General features: G+C 44.2%; 1 protein-coding gene across 3 annotated transcripts in view; it reads left to right on the forward strand.

Moving 5' to 3' along the window:
- COLEC12 (collectin subfamily member 12) overlaps window positions 1-21,839 on the forward strand; it is a 196,001-nt gene that overhangs the window by 160,686 nt on the left and 13,476 nt on the right. For all 3 annotated transcript variants that reach the window (XM_055102419.2, XM_003815638.7, XM_063597208.1), the window contains 4 exons: window positions 6,450-6,548; window positions 7,272-8,318; window positions 19,386-19,874; window positions 21,478-21,614. In XM_055102419.2, the coding sequence (XP_054958394.1) occupies window positions 6,450-6,548; window positions 7,272-8,318; window positions 19,386-19,874; window positions 21,478-21,614 (1,772 nt within the window). The remainder of the gene's footprint in view (window positions 1-6,449; window positions 6,549-7,271; window positions 8,319-19,385; window positions 19,875-21,477; window positions 21,615-21,839) is intronic.

Here is a 21,839-nt window from a genome sequence, read left to right on the forward strand (position 1 = left end):
GAGGCAGAAAGATAAAACCCAGTTCTCCCTTCACACATTCCCCCTTTGAAGTCTAGAGAAACTCTCTCCGTTAAAAAAGAAAGAAAAGAATATTCAATGAAAGAAACACAGTAAGGCATTCCTCTGAAGGAGAAATCGAAAGGAAAGGAGTAAAAACTTTCATTTATCAGAGTTGGCAAAGGCAACTTCATACTGTTTTGCTCAAAATTGTTCTTTTCTTCTTTCATGTCACTTACATAGCCACAGGTTAGAATACAATGAGGTTCCTTCAAGAGAATTTGCTGAAGAAGCCAGATAATCGCTTAGTCACCCAGACAGGGTCTGTGCAGTGGTCGTGACTGTGAGGCGTATCAGCCACTTTGCAGAAAACATGTTCTTGGACAGTTGAGCTTGGTACATCCTCTGCCCCGGGCTTTTTATCATTAGTCAACAGAGCTTCCATAGCAGGAGTCATCTCTTAAGTTCAATGTGTCATGTTTCTTCCAGAATATTTCCTGAACAGGAAAATCCTACTCCATTATCCTTTCCAACAGGCAACCTTCTAAAGGTAATTAGGAAAAAGAAAAAAGACAGAAATCTGAATCTTTCTCAATAAGGATCTCCTTTAATTCAACATTCCTAGTCACTGGTAGTCTACTTTGCTGCTAAGCTGGGTCAGTGTAGCAGTTTACAACTGGATTACTATTTAGGCTTTCAAAATACACATCAAATCACACTGGAGAGTGCTTTAGGATCCAGGATAACACCCTACAATCAGATTTTCTGTATTTCTGTAAGGAAACCTAAAATGATGTTCAAGGTAGAAATGCCTTTATTAAATTCCAGGGGAGTGTAACTAATGTTACTGGGAAGCCCCAGGTCCCAGAGAGAGGAAGTATTTATCCCACGGTGCCATGATCAGTCTGGTACAAAAACGTGTGAGCACCAGCTAGGAGCTCTGTGCTCTGTCCTCAGGGCCGAGACCATGGCCTGTGTCTCTTGAATCCGCAATGTCTAGCCCTATGCCACCTACATGGCAGATGCTTGGTAAATGTCTGGTGATGTTAACTTTAAAGAGAATATAAACAGAAATAATTCTTCCCCTTAAGGGATTCTTTATTGGAGGAAACCAGATTTAGGAAAAAGAAATACCAAAAGAGAAGTGATACGGAGTTATAGAAAGAGCATGGATTTTGGAGTTAAACCTTCCAGCCTGGTATCCCACATAGTCACTGACAAGCTGTGTGATTGTTAGCAAGTTACTGAACATCTGTGAGCCTCAATCTCTTCATCTACAAAACAGCAGTTGGAAGGATTAACTGCAGTGATGGTGTAGTGCATCCGGCAAAGAGCAGGCACTCGATACATAGAAGCTATTATTATTATCATTCAAATAAAGATCGAGTTGGTGTGCAGTGGAATCAACTTGTAGGTGTGGCTGAGTACAATGGGGTAGTGAGGTGTGGAGTGGACCTTCAAGGAGAAGTGGAGTCAAGATGAGGGAAGAAGAAGTTAGTGGCCCAGGCCAAGGGATGATACCAAAGTGCTTTTATAAAAAAGGTTTGTCAGAGTATCCTAGAGAATTATACTTTGGATACTTGAAGAGGGACAGATCTTCAGGTATAATACCTGAAACATCAATATTCTGTAGAAAAATTCTACCTTAAGAAACAATTCCCAATACAGGAGAGCCTATGAGAAACCAGACTGCTGGTCACCCTTCTGTGTATCCTGCTCATTTTTCTCATGTGAGAATGGTCTGCAAACTGAGGTCTACGTCTATAGACTGGGAATTTCCAGGGTAATATAGGATGGCTCTGTGACTGTATTCCTGATTGAGAATCGGTGCTAATAAATTCAGAATAAAAGCCAATGAAAGTGCTGTGTGCTGTTACAGCAAGGGTAAGTTCTGGATCTCCACCAGTCTGGTATTTTTATGCAGTAGCAGGTTCCAGCATTGCAATCCTAACATTTCCAGCTTTATACCAGATCCTATTGTTAAACAAAGACACACACCCCCCAGTGCATGGAAACTGTTCATTAGCACTTGTGGGCAGGGAAAATAGTTTCCTTGCTGCACAGAAGAAAACGTCGACAGATTTTTTTTTTGTTCTTTTTTTAATGAATGTATTTATCCCTTTTGTATTTATTCTACACAAACCTGAATTATCTGTCCATGACAGTTCTCTGTTTTTCAAAACTAAAATGGAAGAAAAAGTAGAAAGGGTAGAAAATGACTGACTGTCAGCATATTTGAAGGTTTCTTTGGCTTCCAGGAAAGAAGGGCAGGACTTGAGATTCTGCATGTGGTTTGAGGACAGACTGAGGCATATGTTTTGATTTGAGGATCAAAACTGAACCTAAACCTGTAAACATTCTGTATTTTCTTAAAAATTAGCTTTGCTAAAAACACATATGCAACATTTTATTCTTGAGAGTTTCCAGGGATTTAGGAGTATGTGTACCTATGAAGCAACCCTAAGGTACAGATTATTAGAACTGCATCTCTCTGTCTATGTAGTAATTTTAAAAATAATAATTACTCAGCGAAATGTCAAACTCACTGCCAATGCTCAGGCTTCCCTGGGTTGGTTGGGAAACACGTGTTTGCTTGCCCTGTAGCTCAGCAGGCAGATTGCTACTTATTTAAATAAATCCCTCATGCCTGTAATCCTAGCACTTTGGGATGCCAAGGTGGGCAGATCATCTGAGGTCAGGAGTTCGAGACCAGCCTGGCCAACATAGAGAAACCCCATCTCTACTAAAAATACAAAAATTGACGAGTTAATGGGTGCAGCACACGAACATGGCACATGTATACATATGTAACAAACCTGCACGTTGTGCACATGTACCCTAAAACTTAAAGTATAATTTAAAAAAATACAAAAATTAGCCGGGCGTGGTAGCAGGCTCCTGTAATCCCAGCTACTCGGGAGGCTGAGGCAGGAGAATCACTTGAACCTGGGAGGCAGAGGTTGCAGTGAGCTAAGATCATTCCGTTGTACTGCAACCTGGGCAACAAGAGTGAAACTCCGTCTAATAAAAAATTAAGTAAATAAATGACATAATAAATATATATTCATTGACTACCTACTAAGTGCCACACACTGAACTAAGAGGAAGGGATGGAATTGCATGTAAATTTTCCTGCCCTAAAGGATATAATAGTAGATAAGTCATGACAGCACAGTGCAGTGAGTCCCATAATAGAGAAAGGACTACTTGCCAGGGGAATTCTGCAAGGTGCACCTCGGCAAAGGGTTCCCACAGGAAGTGACAAGCAGAGTCTTGAAGAGCAAATAGGACTTAGCTCAGTAAAAAAAAAAAACAGGGAAGAACATTCTAGGTAGAGAGAACACATGGAAAGGCTCGTGTGAGAGAGTGTTTGTTGCAGTGCACACATTTCATTATGACCAGACGGTAGAAGCTTGAGGGAAAACACAGTGAGCCTCTCCAGGGACAATTCCAGGATCCAAGGAGCCAGTTCACTTTGGGTCACACAAACACATGGGAACTTACTACTTCTTCCTGAGTGGAGCCAGGAGAATCTCACACAGTCATGCGTGGGTAGAACATGTGATGAATACAATAAATTGGATCCATTGGCTCATAATTGATATATAAAGCATGTTCTCATTTTTTGAAGTCTTTTTTTTTTTTTTTTTTTTTTTTTGAGATAGAGTCTCGCTCTGTTGCCCAGGCTGGAGTGCAATGGCGTGATCTCGGCTCACTGCAACCTCCGCCTCCCAGGTTCAAGCAATTCTCCTGCCTCCGCCCCCCAGGTTCAAGCAATTCTCCTGCCTCAGCCTCCTAAGTAGCTGAGGTTACAGGCGTGTACCACCACGACCGGCTAATTTTTGTATTTTTAGTAGAGATGGGGTTTCACCATGTTGGCCAGGCTGGTCTTGAACTCCTGACCTCAAATAATCCACCCACCCCGGCCTCCCAAAGTGCTGGAATTACGGGCGTGAGCCACCACGCCCGGCCTGAAGTCTTTTTTTTTAAGCTATTGATGCTAAGAAGGACAGTCAGACTTGATCCCAAACTGCTAGAAGGTATATCTCACATAAATCACTTTTGGAGAAACATCCTCTTATTTAACATTTTAGAAACGTGTACTTGAATTCATAACTGTGGAGAGTTACTGCCTTCTGAAAATGAATAAGAACTGAAGCTTTTATTTAGTGTGGCTATATTAGTCCATTTCCATGCTGCTGATAAAGACGTACCCGAGACTGGGAAGAACAAGAGATTTAACTGGAATTACAGTTCCACATGGCTGGGGAGGCCTCAGAATCATGGTGGGAAGCAAAAGGCAATTCTTAATGGCAGCGGCAAGAGAAAGTGAGAAAGATGAAAAAGTGGAAACCCATCAGATCTCGTGAGACTTATTCACTACTACGAGAACAGTATGGGGGAAACTGCCCCCATGATTCAAATTATCTCCCACTGGGTCCCTCCCACAACACATGTGAATTCTGGGAGATATAATTCAAGATGAGATTTGGGCAAGGGTACAGCCAAACTGTATCATTCCACCCCTGGCCCCTGCCAAATCTCATGTCCTCACATTTCAAAACAAGTCATGCCTTCCCAACAGTCCCACAAAGTTTTAACTCATTTCAGCATTAACCCTAAAGTCCGCAGTCCAAAGTCCCATCTGAGACAAGGCAAGTCCCTTCCGCCTATGAGCCTGTAAAACCAAAAGCAAGCTAGTTACTTCCTAGATACAATGAGGGTGCAGGTATTGGGTAAATATAGCCTTTCCAAATGGGAGAAATTGGCCAAAACAGAGGGGTTACAGGCCCCATGCAAGTTCAAAATCAGCAGGGCAGTCAAATTTTAAAGCTCCACAATTACCTCCTTTGACTCCAGGTCGCACATCCCGGTCATGCTGATGCAAGAGGTGGGTTCCCATGGTCTTGGGCAGCTCCACCCCTGTGGCTTTGCAGGGTACAGCCTCTCTCCCTGCTGCTTTCATGGCTGGTGTTGAGCATCTGTGGCTTTTCCAGGTGAACGGTGCAAACTGTCAGTGGATCTACCATTCTGGGGTCTGGAGGACGGTGGCCCTCTTCTCACAGCTCCACTAGGCAGTGCCCCAGTAGGGACTCTGTGTGGGGGCTCCGACCCCACATTTCCCTTCCACACTGCCCTAGCAGAGGTTCTTCATGCACATCCCGCCCGTGCAGCAAACCTCTCCCTGGGTATCCAAGAGTTCCCATACATCCTCTGCAATCCAGGCAGAGGTTCCCAAACCTCAATTATTGACTTCTGTGCACTCACAGGCTCAACAACACATGAAAGCTGCCAAGGCTTGAGACTTGCACCCTCTGAAGCCACGGCCCCAGCTCCACATTGGCCCCTTTCAGCCATGGCTGGAGTGGCTGGGAAGCAGGGCACCAAGTCCCTAGGCTGCACACAGTATGGGGACCCTGGGCCTGGCCCACGAAACCATTTTCTCCTGGGCCTCCAGGCCAGTGATGGAAAGGGCTGCCAGGAAGGCTCTGACATGCCCTGAAGACATTTTCCCCATTGTCTTGGGGGTTAACATTTGGGACGGCAAGAGAAAATTAGAAAGATGCAAAAGTGGAAACCCCTGATAAAACCATCAGATCTTGTGAGACTTATTCACTACCACCAGAACAGTATAGGGGAAACCAGCCCCATTATTCAAATTATCTCCCACCAAGTCCCTCCCACAACACATGGGAATTAGGGGAGTATAATTCAAGGTGAGATTTGGGTGGGGACACAGCCAAACCCTATCAGTGGCATTACTTTCCCTATCCTATGCAATCAAGAAAATACTACCAAAAAATACTTCTTGGCAAATCATTGTTTGGAAACACCACTCAGGCATCTACTTGAGAACTGACAAACTACAGAATCAGTTGTCACTAACAAAAAGCAGATTTTCAGGGCCTTGTGGTGGAACTCATAACAGAAAGTGGCAGACACTCTTGACTTTGCAACCTTTCTATGCCGATTTTGTGTATAGAATTGAGCTGGGTTTTCCTTGCCAATGGAATCCTCTTCTAGGTAAATGAGTCCCACCTGCCAAGAATGTTAGGGAAGCTGATGAGTGACAACATTTTGTAAATTATCACAGTGTGCTGTGCCTTCATCTATGGAAATTAATATAGGAAATAGCAGATTAGGGACTTCTAAAATGCATGAACATTTTTAAATTAGTTCCAAATGATTTCTGAAACATCCAAGGCATTACAGAATCATAAGAATAGTTAAGAACATACAATTCTCAACTAAGTAAATTGTACCCCTGGGTTTTGTGACAAGTAAGTTATTTTTCCAAAAAGATGGCTTTTCTTTCCTATATTTGATTTCAGTTACACTTTTTTTGTTCAGTCTGTTTCCTTTGTTCCATAATGAAATGATCTCTTGTTTTGAAACTGAAAAATAAAATATGAGCAGATATGTATACTAATGCATCATTTTCCAAATCTTAGTTGTAGAGAAAATGGACAATGTCACAGGTGGCATGGAAACATCTCGCCAAACCTATGATGACAAGCTCACAGCAGTGGAAAGTGACCTGAAAAAATTAGGTAATCTGTGACAAGACTAAACCATGAAATCCCCTGACTCTACATAAATGACCACAGCTTCTTAGAATGATGTTGCTATAAACTCCCCATTCACCCGGAAGGACATTCAATTTTTGTGTTGCATGTTGAGTCTCCCCTCATGATTTAATTCAAATGCTTAAATTTTAAAGTTAAGGGTCAATTTTGGAATTATGTCCTGCCAAAAAAACTATTATGTGCCAAATAATATCTGAAGATCAATCCTGACTGAAAAAAACCACAAATACCCTTTATTAAAAACTGTCATATAAATAGGAATTTACTGAGCATTTTTGAAATACTTTAAACTACATAGAATTGTAGAAATTAAGTTATAAAGTGAAAGATCCTAGCATATTCTATTCCTTGATTTTTGCTTTCATTAAAAAAAAATTTGGGAAATTTAAAAGGTTAGTTTCTTCTTGACAGCCTGCCCACTGCCCTAAAATCTAGTAAATTCCCCCTCCCTCTTTGAGAAAAATGTTCAGCCAAGTTTGTCATTCCTAGTTCTGAGCATCTTTTCCGATTCGCCAGGACCCAGTTTTAATAGATATGTACATTTTACTAATGCAGAGCTGTCCGCTTATACTGCCAATTTTGCATCTAAAATACAGTGCATACCAATTAAGTGTGTTCGGGATCTTTGGCCTTGCCTGAACACTTCTCCATACCACCAATATAAGTCACAGATATTTCTTATTCCAGGTGACCAAACTGGGAAGAAAGCTATCAGCACCAACTCAGAACTCTCCACCTTCAGATCAGACATTCTAGATCTCCGTCAGCAACTTCGTGAGATTACAGAAAAAACCAGCAAGAACAAGGATACGCTGGAGAAGTTACAGGCGAGCGGAGATGCTCTGGTGGACAGGCAGAGTCAATTGAAAGAAACTTTGGAGAATAACTCTTTCCTCATCACCACTGTAAACAAAACCCTCCAGGCGTATAATGGCTATGTCACGAATCTGCAGCAAGATACCAGCGTGCTCCAGGGCAATCTGCAGAACCAAATGTATTCTCATAACGTGGTCATCATGAACCTCAACAACCTGAACCTGACCCAGGTGCAGCAGAGGAACCTCATCACGAATCTGCAGCGGTCTGTGGATGACACAAGCCAGGCTATCCAGCGAATCAAGAATGACTTTCAAAATCTGCAGCAGGTTTTTCTTCAAGCCAAGAAGGACACGGATTGGCTGAAGGAGAAAGTGCAGAGCTTGCAGACGCTGGCTGCCAACAACTCTGCGTTGGCCAAAGCCAACAACGACACCCTGGAGGATATGAACAGCCAGCTCAACTCATTCACAGGTCAGATGGAGAACATCACCACTGTCGCTCAAGCCAACGAGCAGAACCTGAAAGACCTGCAGGACTTACACAAAGATGCAGAGAATAGAACAGCCATCAAGTTCAACCAACTGGAGGAACGCTTCCAGCTCTTTGAGACGGATATTGTGAACATCATTAGCAATATCAGTTACACAGCCCACCACCTGCGGACGCTGACCAGCAATCTAAATGAAGTCAGGACCACTTGCACAGATACCCTTACCAAACACACAGATGATCTGACCTCCTTGAATAATACCCTGGCCAACATCCGTTTGGATTCTGTTTCTCTCAGGATGCAGCAAGATTTGATGAGGTCGAGGTTAGACACTGAAGTAGCCAACTTATCAGTGATTATGGAAGAAATGAAACTAGTAGACTCCAAGCATGGTCAGCTCATCAAGAATTTTACAATACTACAAGGTAAGTCAAAATTCTGAATTTGTATTTGTATTAGTTGTTTATTGCTGCATAACAAGTTACTCTAAAACTTGGCAATTTAAAACAATAAATATTCATCATCTCATAGTTTTTGTGGACCAGGAATTCAAGAGCAGCTTAGCTAGATGGTCCTGACTCACTGTTTTTCATGAGGTTGTGTCAAGATCTCAGCCAGAGCTGCAGTCATCTGAAGGCTTGACTGTGGCTGGAGGGTCTGCTACGAAAGTGGCCTGTTCACATAGCTCTTGGCAGGAGGCCTCAGTTCCTTGCTGTGTGAAATTGCTTGAGTGTCCTCACAATGTGGCAGCTGGCTGCTGCCAGAACAAGGAATTCAAGAGAGAGAACAAGAAGGAAGATACCATGACATACTAGCCTCAGAAGCCACACACCATCACATCCACTTCATTCTGTTTCTTAGAAATAAGTCACTAAGTCCAGCCCACACTCAATGCAAGTGGAATTAAGTTCCACATCTTGAAAAGAAGTGTAACTAAGAATCTGTGGACAGTACTTAAAGGGGCTTCAATAATTATTTGTTGAGTGAAAGGTTGGTTAATTTGAATTTTCCTGGTCCTTGAGCTATTTCAATGCAATATAAATCGAGCTCCTCTGAAAGCAAGATCAAGTCTTTTGGGTCACAAAGCTACCATTAAGGGAGTTACATGTCATGAGTAGATGAATGGTTGGCCATCACAGTAACACAGAGGTCACAGAGGAAGGAAACGATGTGTCTTGCTTATAAAATCTGAGTTTTGGTAGGTGTGGTGGCTCATGCCTATAATCTTAACACTTTGGGAGGCTGAGGTGGGAGGATCACTTGAGACCAGGAGTTTGAGACCAGCCTGGGCAACATAGCAGTATCCCATCTCCTAAATAAACAAATAAATGAATGAATACATACATATAATCTGAATTTTACTGTTATCCAGATCATCCATGTAAATTAAAAGTCCTTGACTCAGATTAAGTCCACAGTTGAAGAATTGTAGCATCATATATTAACAGTATTTTCCAGTCACAAACTATTTTCACAGGTTTTAAATTGAAAGTACTGTGTGGAAGATGCTGTGCTCAGCAGTCTGGGGTATACAAATGAAACCAGTGGTCCTCACCCTTAGGTAGTTTAACATAAAGAGAATTTCAGGGCATCAGAAGATGGGCTGTAAGCAAACATTCAAGGGGAAGGGATTACACAAGGGCATGAGTCACTAGGGGCCACCTTGGGGTATGTCCCCCACACTGGTCTAATAATCAAGGGTAAAGAGTGGTAGTTAATAAGCCCCTGTGAGGCTGAAGGCAGATCCGGATAGCAGATGGCAGGACTCTGTTCAATAGCTTTGTCAGTGACTAGCATGGATGACCTGTTAAAGCAATGCTTGTGTGACTTGAAACTGTATATGCCAGCCAGTGGCTGATAGACTCATAATCCACAATGATCTAAAGAGGCCAGGATAGTATAAAGATGTCAATCAAATGAAGTAGATAGGAATACATGTAAAATCCTGCTCATAAATGGATGAGACAAAACAGATAAATGTTGATGGGAAGGCATGGCTGGAAGGAAGTGTGCATGAAGCATGGGGATTTTAGTTGACTGGAAGCAGTTAAATGTGTCTTCCAGGGAAGGTAATGTGTTCCTTGACTGTGTTAAGAAAAAGGGAAGTAACAACTGACTCTGTTCAGTATGCCAAGACCACCTCTGGAAGATAATATTTACTTTGAGGAGCCCTTTTCAAAAGAGACATTCCCAGACCAGCATGCTCAGAAAAGCAACATCAGAATGATAGGGGCTAGAAACCATGTACTGTGAGGAAGGGTTGAGGACCTGGGAGCTTTCACCCCTAGGAGAGCCTGTTCAGTGGAGAACAAGACAGCCATCTGCACTTATTTAAAGTTGCTCTGTCTGAGGAATGCCACTGGGTGAAACAAGACTAGTGGGTGTTCACTAAGGGAAGATCAATTTTGGTTTTACAGAATGTTCCTCATAAAATGGGTATTAGCTGAAAATATAATGGCTCCCCTACTCAATCAGGATGCCCCAGCTCTGGAGGGGCTGGACAGTTACAGGTCAGGGATATTGTAGGTGTGAGTCTTACTCTGAAAAAGGGGTAGCCCTTCAAATGATTTTTTAAAAAATTCTTAGACAATCTTATCATGGTATTCTGGATATTTTCTAGTTATTAATTTTATAGTTTTATTATTTCATTAATTTAATTGTTACCTTGTCTTCAGTTATTTAGTTTATAGACAGCGTGGCTTATCAGCCAAGTAAGGACATGAAAAGCTAGTATTTGAAGGTGAGACCCTGAGTGTTTAAGTTAATGTTTCTATTGTTAGGATTCTTTTATCAGCTAGTATTGAAAGTGAATGTACTGAGCACTTTTCACAAACGTCCCAATGAATCCTGACAACAGCTCTATGAAGCAGCTACTTACAATGTCTTCGCCAGTTTATAGACGAGGAAATTAAGGCTTAGAAGGTTTGAGTAACTTGCTGAGGTTTACACAAGTAAAAAGTAGCTCAGTGGAATCCGAGCCCAGGCTGTCTGGTGCCAAACCTGATGCCATTAACTCCAAGGATAGTCACCGAAAGTGTGTGCCCCTCCCTACTGTACCCGGTCACCCCAGAGAGAGCCTAGAAGGTCAGGGAGTTGGGATTTTATTCTAAGTGTGAGGGGGAGGTTTTAAGCAAGGTGTTGAGATGATCTGCTTTATATTTTTACAAGGTCACTCTGGGGGCTGGGAGGAGAATAGAGAGCAGGGAGGGGTCAGTGAGAGCATGGACCAGCTGTTGGTGACTTGGCCTAGAATGCTGGCCATGGAGAAGGGAGAAGTGAGTACCCTCATTCAGGAGGAGAGTTGGAGATAGAATCAAGGGCATCCCTTTCCTTGCCCTGACAACAGGGACCCCAGCTTTAGGAGGTCCTGGCCGGCCTTCCCCACCTGAGCCTCTGCTGAGGTGAGGAGTCCTCGGCCTCAAGGTGCTGTGAGTATTCAGAGCCCACACCAACCCCTGCTTGTCCATGTTTGTGCCCAGGACCCTGGAATTCCCTACCCAATGTGCCCAGAAGCAAAGGGGCAGCCAAGAGGCACCTGTGTGTTGTAGGGATTGGGGGTGATGTAGACAGAAATTGAACACATGGTAGGGGGTTGGTGTGAGTGTCTGGACGAGACTGGCAGGCAGGACCTGCTGATGGATTGGCTGTGGGGAGTGAGTGAAAGAGAGGAACAGGATGTTTCCTAAGTCTCTAGCATGAGCAATGAGGTGGATGGTGATACAGACTGGGGAGTTCCAGAAAAAGAGGCCCATGTAGACACGTTAACAGGATGATGTCTATTATAATAGAATGAGGTTTCTGACTCATGGAAAAGCATATGTGATAAAGAAAATCTCAATTCTGAAATCAGACTCCAAGATGTTTCGGAGACACTATCACATTTATCCCTGGTCTTGTTGTTCACTGCACTTTCTGGGAGTTGATCTGAGAAGCTTCCCAAGCCAACCAAGCTGCTCCCTTTCTATTCATTCTATTCCCCTGCCTCCAGACCAGCAATACCCAGCAGGTATTCCGAGGGAACGAGAGACTGAGGGGATGAAGGAACTCCATTTCTGAATGCAAGTGTTTTCTTCCACACCTTTTCTCTCTAGCACCTTTCCCTTTCTGTACATGCAGATCTCATCCCAGAGGATGAAGGGCAGATGGATAAAGCAGGATGGATTAACACTGGCTTATGTGGGGCTGGCATCTGCAAGATTCAAAATAATCTGATGCTTTCCGGAAAATTCCTGTTGACTCGCACTTGATGAACCCCAGTGCTCACTGTCCAGTTCAGCCACATAGACATTTGCCGCATTAGGAATTGGGAGCTGAAGCTGACTGACTGTGCCGAAGGCAGATGATAGTGTAGAGATAGATGTTCACAGTATCTCTACATCCATCAACCAAGAAGCCTTGTTAAGAAAACCTTATTTTTTGGGAGTTTGCAACCAGCCTGACCAACATGGAGAAACCCCATCTCTACTAAAAATATAAAATTAACCGGGCGTGGTGGCACATGCCCGTAATCCCAGCTACTTGGGAGGCTGAGGCAGGGGAATCACTTGAACCTGGGAGTTGGAGGTTGTGGTGAGCTGAGATCTCACCATTGCACTCTAGCCTGGGCAACAAGAGTGAAACTCCATCTCAAGAAAAAAAAGAAAAAAGAAAACCTTATTTTTTGATACAAATAATATAAAGATTTTTATTCTAATTATGTACACAGAAGACTTCTCACACATGCTTCTAGGTACAAAGATCACTCCACCTCCTGGGCTGTTCCTCTGCAAGCTAAGGAAAGCATCAGTTGCATCCTTCCTGTACAATCAGACATTTTCCCTCTCTACTCTTCCGAGAGTCATCAGATTTAATGAGTGAGAACAAGAGCTCTGGAATCAGACAGAGCTGGATTCATGTACCAAGTTCCTCATCCTCTCAGTGCCTCTGTTTCCTCATATGTGTGTACCTTTTAGAGTTATGAGGATCCAAAGATGTAATATAAAGAAAGTACTTAATGCAGTGTCTAGAGTGGGGTCAGCATAACACCCAAATGTAAATAAGGTCACTTCCTTCAAAGCTTTCCCTTCTGCTGCAGCTGTAGCCAGTACATTACAGTGGAAAACAAAACAGCTTCATATGCACAAAGAATAAAATCACACAGGTGGGGTTAAGGATGATTTGAGTCTAAAAGTACTTACTGCTGGATTTCTAGTGCCCAGCCTTAGAGATGAATCAGACCCCAGGATGCTGACATCTAGCTAGCTTTCACTCATTTTCTCAGTCCACATTTCTGGGGTGTCTATGCTATGCCAATCACGCTGCTAAGCACTTGGATAAATTATCAGCTTTCATTGTTACAACTCTTTAAGGGAGGAGTTATTGACATTCCCCATTTGCGGGGGAGGGAACTGAGACGCAGAGAGCCTGAGTAACTTATCCAAGGCCAAACAACTAGTAAATGGCAGACAGTGCCAAACTCAGGTCTGTCTAGTTGCAAATTCATGCTTCCATCGTGAATAGATGACATGTTTGGGGAGGTGGAAATGACAGAGAGTTTACTGACAGCAGAGCAGTTGGTTAAAGTTTCAATAGGGATTGACATTTGAGCTGAAACTTGAAAGGTGCACATGAAGGCTGACAGGACAGGGGACAGTGCAATTTGGGTCAGGCAGGGGCCTCAGTTCCTCCCATTGCCAACCACTCCCTCATGCTGCACTTCCCCAAACAAGACGGCATGACTGGAGATCCTGGAGAGCATCCATTAACAGGCTCAGAAGCAGACCATGGACAATTGGCAAGAAACAGTGGTTAAATACACCCTCCTCTGTGGACAAGGTGCTTCCGAGGCTTTCCAAAAGCCCAACTGTATTTCTTTTTAATCTGTACATTCCTTTTCACCTCAGTGAAGCACAATGACTTTTTCCTATGGCAGGCATTTAATAAATATTTGATTAATTTAAGTGCATTCAAAGTAGATTTTTAAATGAGAAGAAAAACGTATCAGATTGTATCACTGTTTTTCCTCTACCTTGTCTATCTTCCAATCTTACCACCAGTGGGTCTTAACATTGAGTCTCTAAGATTTTGGATGGCAGTAAGAATTAAAGTGGTTTCTCTTCCTTTTGTTAAGCACCAGGAGTTTTGTTGGAAAACACATTTGAAACTTTTCTTGGGTAGGAAACTGGGCTGGGCACTTCTCAAGCCTACAGTTTGTTTGCCAAAGCACGAACAGCACAGTGATTTAAAGTCTTCCATCCTCTTTGAACTGCTTATTTAGAAAATTCAGGTTTTCAAGGCTCCTAGGACCGTTGGGTAGAGGTGTCACTGACAGCTCAAACCCCGGGCTGCTTGGAGTTCTGGTATTGTTCATATTCAGGCATCTCTGGAGCTTGTGACAGCTTTACCAGCCGCATGGGTATCCTGGCATTTCAGAAACCCGAGCCAGTGAGCCACCCATACTTGGCCTTGACATTGAGTTAAAATTTCAGTCAGTTTGAAAGCAAACCTCAAATGTCCTTCCATGTAGGACATCACATGTGTTTCCACATGCGGCTTTGCTGTTTTCTCAACTCCGAATTCAAGTTGTTGCTGCACAAGCTCATAAACACTCTGTTCTTTTTTTTTTTTTTTTTTTTTTTGCTTTCAGGCACTAAGGGTAGCTTCTATTTTATTTCATTATTTCATTTTATTTTCACCTTGACAGCTGCCCAATAAAAGATTCAAGTGCGACCTCAAAGCCTGAGATCATCCAGATGCTAACCAGCAGTGCCAGCATCCCGGGTCCTAGAGGAAAACCAACCCTGGCATTAATAATCTACTTTTTTATGAGGAGCCAGTATTGACTTTTTAAATGGCTTTAGCTCTTCTTCTCAATGATTTTTTTAAAGGAAAAAAAATCCAGGAAATTTCTAGCCTGTCTTAATGAGCCAAAGTAGATTATGTGAATCTCCTGATCTATAAGACACATAGAATATGTTTTGACCTAACCCAGCATCTGAGGGCAGAGAGTGCCAGCTCCTTTGTGGTTTTTGGAAGGCTGGGGCAGCTGTAATGGAAGACACCAATCACAGTGGGCTTGCCAGTTTAGCCACAGCCAGGAATATTAAGCCTTATCTGATTAAGAGAAAGACAGGTAACCTATTTAGGATAGATGTAGTACTTCGGATGGGGAAATTTGGTTTTTATACTAATCCAGCTGGGAAGTCAATCACAAGTAGAACTGGAGATCTTTATCAATGGCAAAAACGTGCATTTCCCCCCAATATTTACTCCCTTCCTTCACAAGATCTGGAGATTAGCACCTGCTGAAATCTTGTGCTGTCTGTGGGATCCACGTTTGAGGTCGTTCTTCACGTAAGCCACAACTTACACATTGACTGGGTGGGGAGATTCAGTAGCCACTTCCAGTCCAGAGGAAAATAGCTGAACACCATAAACTACCCTACCCCAGAAAGAAATAGGATGAATGAAAAGCTGTCACCCCAGGTGAGGGAGGCCTTGGATTCATGTCAGGAGAGGAAGGGAGAGTTGTATCTTTGGAACTCTGTCACAAGCTAGAAGAAGGTGTTCTGGAAGAAATACAGCTCCCCCCACCAGCAGTCTGTCTGAGCAGACACAAGCCTGTGATCAGTCCCTCTTTCATGGTCACAGGTAAACTCATTTCCCATAACTTGCAAGGATAGCACCAACCCCAGATGTGAGTGATGGAGAAACACAAATTATCAGAAAAAAAAAAAAAAAATTAAGACAATAAAGCTAAAGATTATTTCTTAAAACACTTGAATTTCCCAATATGCCATCTTCATTATTTGGATTTCCTAAAGTTCAACACAGAACATAAGTAAAACAGAAATAGTTGAGAAAAAAGTTTATTTTAATTTTGCAGTTACTCCACATACACTAGAATTTTTTGTTTTGTTTTGGCCTAAATTGTCAGTATTTTTTCCCTAGAACTATCCATAATGCTACGTCCATTGTGGCGGAACATACGTGACACCTTCACCACTATTCATCTCTGGGATGCTATTTCCAAACTACACAGAGGCACTAAGTTACTTTTTTAAAGGAGATAGATCTGGCAGAAAAAGTCTGCCTTCTCGATCTTTACTAAATGGCATAGGCTATTTAGGTGAGCCAGACCAGGTTAGGCAGAAAAAAAAGTCCAACTGTGGATGTGGAGACCCACTGGATTAATTCATGAGGGTCAGTAGCAAGGAAAGATGGATCTCCTTATGATTATTTCATAGTGTCAGTCACAGCCCACCTGATACAGAGATTATAAGATGCAGGGCACCAGGCAGGTCACCCTTCCCCAAAAACCTGTCCCTACTGATCTCACCTGGGGCACAAATTGTGAGCGTTAGAGTGCTGGACTTTTTAACCATGATGCGCATGTATTTGATAAACACTTGCTTAATAGTGACTGTGGGCCAGACCCTACAAGGGGCTAGACATGGAGAAGGGTCTTGAGTAGAACAAACAAGGACTAAAAGATTAGAGAAGAAGAGAAAACTTCCATCTGAAGTGGCCTGCAGGATGCCAGGAATTTTACAGAAGGACATGGGCAGAGGAAATTGTCAGAGAAGAGATGTGTGGAAAATACAGAGGAGGATGGAATAAACACAGGCGAGACTAGGTTGGGAGGAGCCTTCGTGCCAGACTGATCAGGTGGGGCTGCATATTCTTGAGCAAGTGGACATCAGAGCTGGGCTTAAGGAAGACAAAAGTCAGAGTGGAATGAATGGAGAGGAATCACAGGTAGGAAGATCAATTAAGAAGTTACTGTGAACACCTTCCAAAAAAGACAGACAGAGGTGGGAAGAAGAGAGCCCACACTAGGGTCATGACCAGGGTCAGGGCGAGGAAAAGAGGGTTGTGGCAATGTGGTGGGAGAAGGGATGATGGAAGGAGAACACGCACAGCAAAGAGACAAGAAGTTCAGCTGTAGACACGCAGGTTAGAGGTCCTGGCGGAACCTGAGAAAATGGACCCTTCACTAGCAGGTGCAAATAAGGACCCAGAGCCCAGGGTTGCTGAAGACAAGGAGGAGTCAACAGGAGCTGTGGGCAGAGGTCAGTGACATGGGTCTAGGTAGAAGTGAGTTCATCCCTAAGTCTTCTAAAGCCTCCCATTTATGGAGTAGATAACACTAGAAAGAATGCATTTAGGCCAGTCCTTGCCATTAGCGTAAACTCTCTTTACCACTGGAAGGGTCCTGCTAATAAATCTGTGAGCAAGATATGGGTAGCCTTACATAAGCAAACTAAGTCCAGAGCCTAAGCTTCTGCTAAGAGAGAACACAGATGGATTGGCTTGACTGGGAGCCATGGATATTAGGGTGCAGAAGACATCCATCAAGACCTGGGTTGGGAAGGAGACAGGGAGATCCCCCTACAGAGGTAGGAAGGTCCTGTCCTCAGACCAATGGGAGAGGGAGGCCAAGGAGCAGGAGGGATAAAGGAACTTAGGGTAGATCTGCCATCCATCCTCCATTGCTCCAGCACTTCTATCCTTCTAACTTTAGAGGCTTTCTGCTTCTGTAGAAAAAGTAAGGCCAGGCACAGTGGCTCACACCTGTAATCCCAGCACTTGGAGAGTCCGATGGGGGAGGATCGCTTGAAGCCAGGAATTCGAGGTCAGCCTTGGCAACATAGTGAGAGCCCTATCTCTACAAAAACATTAAAAATAAAAATAAAAAAAGCAGGCAATGTGGCACAAGCCTGTAGTCCCAGCTACATGGGAGGAAGCTGAGGTTGGAGGATTGCTTCAGCCCAAGAGTGCAAAGTTGCAGTGAGCTATGATCATGCCACTCTCCTCCAGCCTGGGTGACAGAGTGAGACTGTCTCTAAAAAAAAAGAGTGAGACTCTGTCTCTAAAAAAAGAGAGAGAGAGATTCAGTGTGGCCTTTTACTTATTCATGCAGAATTGTGAGATTTCAGAAACTCTAAGATTCATTCATTTCAACATCAGAAGACCTGAGTTCATGCCCCAGCTCCACTACTAGATTGTGACTGACCATGTCTTACTCTCCTTGGTATCTGTTCCTCGTAGCTAAGTATCCTCGAACAAATAGTTTGGCATCTCTGGCCCTACATGTCCTCATTTATGCAATGAGAATTCTACCGCGCAGGCAAGGTCAGGTGGCATAATGTATGTGAAAGTACCCTGAAAATTGTCATTCACTATACAGTTTCTGGTAGGAGATTATTTGTGTGAAATTTCCTGTTACCCCTGAGAAATTAAAGAAAGAAAAACAATCCTGTGTTACATGGGCCTCTTTGTGGGATGATGGGGATGAGCAGTATTTGCTTTTCTTCCCAATTAGATGGTCCACATACCTTTTTTCTCTAGCCTACCTTCCTTATGTGTATTATTAGACTTACAAACCCACCCAGAGAGTTTGGACACCTGTCCACAATGGGCAGCAAAGTCCCACCAGGCTTTCCCACAGAGACCTCCCGTCCCTCTGAGCTGGCCCATGGGTGAGTGAGGCCCAGCCCTGAGGACAGCAGCACCCCCACAGCTTTGGTGGACAGCACAGGCATGCCAGCTGGGGTACAACAGAGAGGAAGCTTATAGGGAAGTTATAGGCTTGGTTATGGGGAGAGAATTAATACATCAATGTCCCTCAACACTTGATGGCATTTTTTGATCTCCTTCAGTTCTTTATCCCACAATACCTTAACACGGTGCTTGTCATATAATGTCTTTAATAAATATTTATCAGATTAAGGAAAAGAGGAAATAAGTAAGAGGAAATCCTGATCCTGGTCTACACAACTTTCCTGCTGATGACAACACAGGCCCAGGTGACTAAGAGAACCCAGTTTAATCATGTGAGTCACTGTGAAGAATAAGCCCCTGGCTGTCAGTGTCACCATGAAGGACATCAGTGGGGCACTAAAAAGTTGTGCACTGTTACAATACATTCTAAAAGCTTGAAGAAGAAGGGTGAGCTTACTGAAGAACACACAGTATATTGGCTTGCTCGGGCTGCCATAACAAAGTACACAGACTGGGAGGCTTAAACAACAGACATTTCTTTCCTTACAGTTCTGGAGGCCACAAGTCCAAGATCAAGGTGTCAGCAGTGTTGTTTCCTCCGAGGCCTCCCTCCTTGGTTTGCAGGAGTCCATCTTCTCCCTGTGTCCTCAAGTGATCTTTCCTCTATGTGTCTGTGACCTAATCCCCTCTTCTTTAAGGTCACCAGTCCTATTGGATTAGGGTCACTCATGTCACCTCGTTTTAACTCGATGACCTCTGTAAAGGCCGTGTCTCTTAATAAGTCCCATCCTGAGGTGCTGGGGGTTAGGACTTCAGCATAAGAATTTGGAGGAGGACATAATTTAGCCCATAACAGTCTACAGTAGTGTGATAAACAAATGATCTTTCCCTGATGTATATACTTTGCATGCTAGGTTTTTTTAATTTGGAGATTTTATAAGAAGAAAAATTATTCATAACTATCATTCACAGTGGATTTCATGTTGACACCTTCTTTTTTTATGTTTTAGGTCCACCGGGCCCCAGGGGTCCAAAAGGTGACAGAGGATCCCAGGGACCCCCTGGTCCAACTGGCAACAAGGGACAGAAAGGAGAGAAGGGGGAGCCTGGACCACCTGGCCCTGCGGGTGAGAGAGGCCCAATTGGACCAGCTGGTCCCCCCGGAGAGCGTGGCGGCAAAGGATCTAAAGGCTCCCAGGGCCCCAAAGGCTCCCGTGGTTCTCCTGGGAAGCCCGGCCCTCAGGGCCCCAGTGGGGACCCAGGCCCCCCGGGCCCACCAGGCAAAGAAGGACTCCCCGGCCCTCAGGGCCCTCCTGGCTTCCAGGGACTTCAGGGCACCGTTGGGGAGCCTGGGGTGCCTGGACCTCGGGGACTGCCAGGCTTGCCTGGGGTACCAGGCATGCCAGGCCCCAAGGGGCCCCCCGGCCCTCCTGGCCCATCAGGAGCAGTGGTGCCCCTGGCCCTGCAGAATGAGCCAACCCCGGCACCGGAGGACAATGGTAAGTCCAAGCCCTCCCTCCAGCCAGGGGGACAGGGCAGTGCATGTGCTTGAGACTGAGCCAACCCCCAGTGTGTGGCCCCACCCATGTTATTTTTGTTTTTGTTTTTGTTTTGAGACAGGGTCTCACTCTGTTGCCCAGGCTGGAGTGCAGTGGCGTGATCTCGGCTCACTGCAACCTCCACATCCCGGGTTCAAGTGATTCTCTTGCCTTAGCCTCCCAGGTAGCTGGGACTACAAGCGTGTGCCCCCACAGCCAGCTAATTTTTGTATTTTTAGTAGAGAGGGGGTTTCACCGTGTTGGCCAGGCTGGTCTCAAACTCCTGGCCTCAAGTGATCCACCTACCTTAGTCTCCCAAAGTGCTGGGATTACAGGTGTGAGCCACCACGTCTTGTCCCCCGCTGCATATTATTTAACAGCAAAGGCATCATAGGGGCTGGCACAGGAGCCCTGCTGCCAAAACAGGCCTCCATACCAGGCATGTGTTTCTCTCTAAACGCCATTGGGTTCTCTAGTGCTCATTTGTTTTATGTATTATGTATGTATGTATGGGACAGGGTCTCACTCTGTCACCCAGGCTGGAATGATGAAGTGAAGTAGTGCAAACATAGCTCACTGCAGCTTTGACCTCCTGGGCTTAGGTGATCTTCCCACTCAGACTCCTGCGTAGCTGGGACCACAGGGGTGTGCCACCACAACTGGCTAATTTTTTATTTTCCTTTTTGTAGAGACAGGGTCTTGCTATGTTGCCCAGGCTGGTCTTGAACTCCTGGCCTCAAGCAACCCTCCCGCCTCAGTCTTGCAAAGTGCTGGGATTCCAGGTGGGAGCCACTGCACCTGGCTCTTGAACTTGTTTATTTATAGTAGAGCCAGCCCTCAGAAGACAAACACAATGCAAAACATTTCCTTCAGGGAAGCCTGCGGCTGGCCGCCCTGACCGCTCTTCCCTCGTTTTACATCCTCATTCTGGAGATAGATGGGCTCCCTCGGTTAGCTCCATCAACATGCGGATGGAACCCTCTGCTATTGATGACTACATTTAATTTCTTTTTGAGAAGGTGTTAGATGTTACGGTGCCTTCTAGTCTTTTGATAATTAAACCTTTGGCAAAACTCGAATGTTTGATTAGCAACCAAGCCTATTTTTCTCTCCTTTGACCCAACCCCTATTCTACTTGATTTTGGTCGGTGAGGCCCGGGTTATTTTTGTTGATCCGTGAGCCCAGTTTTGGTGCTGGGTTCTCACATCCAAGTGTTCCTAGGTTCCGTATGATTCCAGACTGACGCTGAACATCTGTGCCTGCCCTGCTTCTTGTTGTTGCTTCTGTTATTTCTGTCATTGTGAAGACGGATCCAGACACAGAAGAACAAAGACCCAGTCAAAGATCTTTTCCAGATTATGTGGTTTTGGCTTGTGCTCTGCAGTCCACTCTGGGCTTATGCTTGCTGCGAGCACGTCCGTGAACGTCAGCTGTGGGCCTCGTGCAGGGACGCTCAGGCTGCTCCCAGCAGGACCACAGTTTTGGCCTCTGAAACACAGCTGAAGAAAGGCAGAGTGCTTTCTGTGATTTTTTAATCAATGTTTTCCACTTTTGCATTCCTAGGCTGCCCGCCTCACTGGAAGAACTTCACAGACAAATGCTACTATTTTTCAGTTGAGAAAGAAATTTTTGAGGATGCAAAGCTTTTCTGTGAAGACAAGTCTTCACATCTTGTTTTCATAAACACTAGAGAGGAACAGGTATGCCTGCCACATACTTGGTTGGGGAAAACTATAATTTAAGGATAGTTTACATCTGGAAATTGCAGGCTTGTTGGGGATTCAGAGATATCACGAATTCCTAGTCACGTAAACATGGGAGGCAACATTACAGAGATTTGGGTTTCATCCAGTGGCTAGAAGCATTCATGGCATTGGAATTGTATCTTCGTGATTCTTCCTGGAAGATATTGCCTATCAAGCCTG

The sequence above is a fragment of the Pan paniscus genome, chromosome 17 (genome assembly GCF_029289425.2).
Source record: "Pan paniscus chromosome 17, NHGRI_mPanPan1-v2.0_pri, whole genome shotgun sequence".
NCBI lineage: Eukaryota > Metazoa > Chordata > Mammalia > Primates > Hominidae > Pan > Pan paniscus.